Source organism: Lytechinus variegatus, chromosome 9, assembly GCF_018143015.1.
Source record: "Lytechinus variegatus isolate NC3 chromosome 9, Lvar_3.0, whole genome shotgun sequence".
In the NCBI taxonomy this organism is placed as follows: Eukaryota; Metazoa; Echinodermata; class Echinoidea; order Temnopleuroida; family Toxopneustidae; genus Lytechinus; species Lytechinus variegatus.
Window position 1 is genome coordinate 13,649,008 of NC_054748.1, and position 6,000 is coordinate 13,655,007.

Genomic DNA, 6,000 nt, shown 5'->3' on the forward strand with positions numbered 1-6,000 from the left:
GGAAAATTACGTGTTTAGGGTCGACTTTGCGGGGATGATAAAACAAAATTAAATGTTTTATAAAGGATGTCCTTTCTGCCCCAACACTACGTGTTTAGAGTCCGATTTGCGCGAGGTGTAGAAGGTGGGGTCGTACTAAACCAAATAAGGTAAAGCCGACGACCGAAGGACCCGTAACAATAAAACATTCCTGTACTTGTTTAGGGGTTCGTTTCAGGGAATATTTGCCAAGAGTATCGTTTTGTTTCCAAGACTTGTTAAGGGTAGGGTTTCACACGCCAATACTTGTTAAGGGGTGCATTTTCAGAATATGAAAATTACGTGTTTAGGGTGCTTTTCGAGACCCCATGGTCGCGCATGGTATCCACTCGTGAATGGAAGTGGCTCCCGGGGTGGCAGGTGAAATGTTTTCACAATTATTGCACCTGGACCACACAAATTATTAGCTTTTCTACATTTACATTGCCGGTTACGACACTTTGATTTTGAACACTTGCAACCACGTGTAAGGTATAACACATTTTCCTATATTAGATAGCCAAGACAGATAGCCAAGCGCGATTGGTCAATTGCGCGTCACGTGATATGATCGAAATCCGTGTATTTTCCCAGCCGGTCCACCTTCGATGAATATATTGACCAACCGGTCCGTGAATATATTTTCTATGTGTATGGCGCCCTCTTGTGGATTAGATGTTACCAACTAAACGGAAATAAAATATGTGGGACTAAAGTATCTGAACTGGACTCTAACTGAGATCTAGGGCTAGGCCTAAAACAAACTTGATTTGATTAGAAAAGGGCCATTCACTGCATTAAAGTAGTAGTAGACTAAAGTTACATCTAGATCTATACCAGTTCCATCAATCACTGTGACTATCGTAAACAACAGGTTGCACGCATCGTTAGACCATTTTTATCTACATCATTAAAGGCTATCTAATATAACAGATATTGACTGATGGGATGTGTAAAAAAAAATCTTTGGACCGCCTAAAGGATTAATATTTTCCCTCGTGATCATATTTTCCCTCAGCGCTGCGCGCTTCGGGAAAATATAAATCCGGCGGTCCAAAGAATGTTTATATTACACACCCCATTAGTCAATATCTGTATATTATACGTTGCATGTTTTCCTCCGAGTCCCATTCAAATTCAACAACAACACTTTCGTCTTTATCAGACACTACAAATCCATATTTTGTTATGTCAGGATACTGAAATTCATGTACTTTAGCCATACCCCACACAGTGCTGACCCAGCAGCTTCGTAACCAATGTAAACTTGGCCATAAGGTTAATCAAGTATTACTGAACATCCTATTAGAGTTTCATGTCACATGACCAAGGTCAAAGGTCATTTAGGGTCAATGAACTTAGACCATGTTGGAGGAATCAACATCCAAATCTTAACCTGAGGTTAAGTTTTTGAAATGTCATCATAACTTAGAAAATATATGGACCTAGTTCATGAAACTTGGACATAAGATTAATCAAGTATCACTGAACATCCTGCATGAGTTTCACGTCACATGACTAAGGTCAAAGGTCATTTAGGGTCAATGAACTTTGGCCGAATTGGGGATATCTGTTGAATTCCCATCATAACTTTGAAAGTTTATGGATCTGATTCATGAAACTTGGACATAATAGTAATCAAGCATCACTGAACATTTTGTGCAAGTTTCAGGTCTCATGATTAAGGTCAAAGGTCATTTAGGGTCAATGAACTTTGGCCGAATCGGGGTATCTGTTGAATTACCATCATAACTTTGAAAGTTTATTGGTCTAGTTCATTAAACTTGGACATTAGAGTAATCAAGTATCACTGAACATCCTGTGCGTGTTTCAGGTCACATGACCAAGGTCAAAGGTCAATGAACTTTGGCCGAATTGGGTGTATCTGTTGAATTACCATCATAACTTTGAAAGTTTATGGATCTGATTCATGAAACTTGTACATAAGAGTAATCAAGTATCACTGAACATCCTGTTCGAGTTTCAGGTCACATGATCAAGGTCAAAGGTCATGTAAGGTCAATGAACTTTGGCCATGTTGGGTTTTTTTGTGGAATAACCATCATATCTCTGTAAGTTTATTGGTCTAGTTCATAAAAAGTGGACATAAGAGTAACCATGTATCACTGAACATCTTGTGCGAGTTAGAGTAGTATTCAAAGTCAGCACTGCTGCTATATTGAACCGCGTGATGCAGGTGAGACGGCCAGAGGCATTCCACTTGTTATCAACTTTAATACCAGTCCACTCAAGATTAATTTGCTCCCCAACATGAAAACCACCAGATGTAATAAATGATTGGTTGGAACTTTGAAAATATTGAGGAGCAATGCCAACAAATGCTTGAGTTAAATACCGACAGAGCATATGTTTGTTTTGTCTATTTTTCAAAAACGTCATCCAGTTAGAAGACAATGGAATATCATCATTTATAGTTTCGTAAGTATCTGTATCCCCATCTCGTCTGCCCCGCTCAACACCTTTAGGAGATATACCCTGTGTATTAAATTGATCGAATAGAATACGTACTTCTGTATACCCCTTCTTGAAAAAAGAAGAAATCCATCTACGTGCTAAAAAGGTTGCATATTCCCTGAATGTTTTGAATTGTTTTAGAGGGGAAGTATAAATAATGTTCATACCTTCAATTATAGCACAAAATTGTCCATCATGAAACTCACAAGAGTTGCTTACTATTTCAAAATATGAATATCTTTTTTCTAACTGGTTATAAATTACTGATTTTGCTCCTTTGTAAGGAAGTCCGTTTGGCAAGCAAATAGCGCGAGGCTTTTCAATGAACTGTCCTAAATCTCATACTGGAACTTTTCTTCTGAAAAAGCAAGGGTTCTCTTATAACACAAGGTAATCAGACGTTTTCTTTTTCTAGGTCATTGTCCTTTTTGGCTCGTAATTTTTCTTCAGAAAATGTTTTTAACCAAAATGTTCTTGTTACTGTTTTTTTAACTGAGGAGTCATTTAACATCTGAATTCTACAAAGTGCGTCATAAGCATCTTGTCCCAATTGCCTGAATTGAAGAAGACATTTCTGCTGTGCTGGTAGAGCTGTAACACTAGCAGAGATGCCAACCCTCCCGATTTCATCGGGAGGCTCCCGAAAATTCATCCCAACTCCCGCCCTTACGATTACCATCCTTATCCTCCCGAAATTACGATTTTTTTGCATTGATCAAATTGGATTGGAAGGACATGTATCGTCTGCTAACTTTAGCATGTAGTAACTCCATTACGTTCGCTGCTACTAAATTCTGTGTGAAAAGTAGACAAATAAGGAGCAGCGAAAAGCTGGTGCATGTGATATGCCCAAAGGGAATCCACTGTGCACCAGGCCGGTAGGCCCGGCTAGCTTCGCGAGGCGTGTGTGCTCGCGGCCACTGGATTTGTCGAGTCGTGTGGTGGAATATCGGTGTGTGATTTCGGCGTATTGATGGGTTGATATTGACACGAAATGGCGGAAAATCAACAAAAGAAGACCAAGAAATGGTCTCAGAAGTATAAGACTGAATACAGTCTCCAGTACCTGTGTGTTCGGAAGTCGGAAAGAGGAATTTACCATGCATTTTGCGCAATTTGCAGCGTGGACATTTCAGTTTAGCAGGGAGGTCGTGATGATAATTCGGAAGCACTTTCGTTCGGTAGCAAACGGCATAGCCTAGCCTACGGACATTGCGATGACAAGATCTTCGAGCTCCACTAGTACCCTGTTGTCTTTATTTCACCAAGCAAGGGACCAGCGCTGAGCTTTTCTTTACTGGATTTTTAGTGGAACATAACCTGCCTGAAGTGGTGGAAAGGAAAGAGAAAGGAAAATCTAATCTCTATTTTTATCAATCTCTCATTACCTCCTCTGCCTACTCACAATTACCTATTCTTAATCCTTTCAATCACCTCTCCTATCAACACTCACACACGGAATTAACTTTAATACTTCCACCTTCTCACTCACTTCAAATAATTCTTCTGGGACACTTCTTTCACATCTTCTCATCTCATTCTCTTTCCTTCTCACAAAACCACCCTTTGATGTAAATTAAAAACATCAAATACAGTACAGTTTCCATGTCTCTCCAGTATCTTTTATTATTATACCATGTTCACGTGTTAGTACATGCTCCAACATATTCAAAGACTAAATTACAGGAACAATGATTGCTGCATCAAAATAAAGCAAATAAGTATCAAGTGTCTGTTCAAAGACTGAGTAAATGTTGCACAGTGAACTTGATTTACATCAATCACAATAATAAGATCTTTACCGTCACATAATTTACAATGTAGAAAAAAAATTACTAGATATACAAACTCAGTACCCATGTACATTGGTAAATAACATTTTACCTTGCTTAATAAAAAAGAGCTTAACTTCAGGTGTGGAATCAAAACACCTATAAATGTGCATAAACACATACTTCATGCATAAACTGAAAACCAAGCAATTTCCTTTCACCATTGATTGTCAATAAAGTGTTCAAATATCATTCTTGAAAAGAGAAGAACATTTTGCAAATTTTTTTTTATAGAAAATTGGAAAGCAATTCAGTACGCATGCCACAAAATGAGAACATCAGGGAAACTTCTAAGTGTTCTTACAGTCCTTACAGTACCATTTCCCTTTGGGTACTGTCTTTCGTTTCGGCACAATACATCGTAGATGAATCCACTCATACTTGCACTTTGCTCCATCACAGCCAACCATTACATTGTCAGGACTATCATCATTTTGATCATACGGCTCCTGGCAGTAGCAGAACAGTGATTCTCCATCGATCTTCTTTGCGTCCTCCTCGCTCTTTCTTAGCTCAATTTTCCGCGTTACAAGCTCAGGCACAACATTCGTTCTCCAAAACTTCTCGAGCTTTGAGACAGCAGCATGTAGATATGAATCATCCCGTTGTACATGGTTGACTATGAGTTTGTTCCCTGCTTTGACAATGAATGTGCAGTACTGGACATTATAAACATGCATCTGGGTCTGAACTTGGTCATAGTAACGATGGCCATACTTCAGGTGTGAGTTTTCATCCAAGCAGCAGTACTTGCTCTTGAGGTATTCATCCGTTGACATGTTTCTTGCGGAGTACGGGCATTTGATCTCTATGACACCTTTCCCGTGGCAGCTGCACTCTACAAGGCCATCAGCGCTTGCCCCTAGCCAGTGACGCTCAGCATCCAGGCGAAGCCCGCTGTGTGCGATTTTCAAGTCATCATGCCTAGATGTCCGTGCGTACTCCTCCAGAACCTTAGATTCATTCTCTCTGCCATACTTGAGAGAAGCTGTCTTGATGGGTGTCATGTTGGGGTTGGTTATGTTGAGGAGGACTGACTTCGCTGGCTTTTCCTGATTAGTGTGGAGAACATCATACACTCGCGATGCAGTTATTCGACCAGCTCTCTGGTCATGCCAGACCACACTGTCCGCTTGTTCTTCAGTTGCTTTCTCGACCTTATCTATCTCCTCCTTCGTTACAGTCATCTCTTTAAGGTCTGCAGATTTCTGTGTCTGGAGTTCTGTGCTTTCTGTGAAGTAGGAGCGGAGTGGAGCTGGGAGTGGAGTTTGTAGTGCGCGGTGCGGTGTCGTGGCTGGTTTCCTTTGGAATAGGCAACAAGGAGGTCCCTCAAACAAACTAAGTCCCACTGGTTTGTTGTCAGTTTCCATGAGGGAAGAAATGAAAGCATCTTCCTCATCCTTGCTGCAGTGAGACCACTTCCTTTTCTTTCCACTGTTCTTTTTGATGCTGTCCTTTGCCTCCTCCTTGTAAAACTTAATGTCCCTAATCTGCGCTGGCTCCACATTTGAGACAAATCTATTGTTCCACTGGCAAGCAACATCAGTACAGGCTTGTGTCGTATATCCCAGACGTACTGCTGCCTCAACTTTGAAGAGTACTGCGGAAACATGACTACATGACTCCCCTAGTCCCGCCATACATGTACAGTGAGCTGCCACAACTCGTCCATCGT

At 40.5% G+C, this 6,000-nt stretch overlaps 1 protein-coding gene across 1 annotated transcript; it reads right to left on the reverse strand.

Moving 5' to 3' along the window:
• Window positions 1-3,576: 3,576 nt before the first annotated feature.
• LOC121421662 lies at window positions 3,577-6,000 on the reverse strand. Its single transcript, XM_041616428.1, has one exon. It carries the CDS (start codon window positions 5,963-5,965, stop codon window positions 4,616-4,618), a length of 1,350 nt encoding a protein of 449 aa, XP_041472362.1. The 5' UTR covers window positions 5,966-6,000; the 3' UTR covers window positions 3,577-4,615.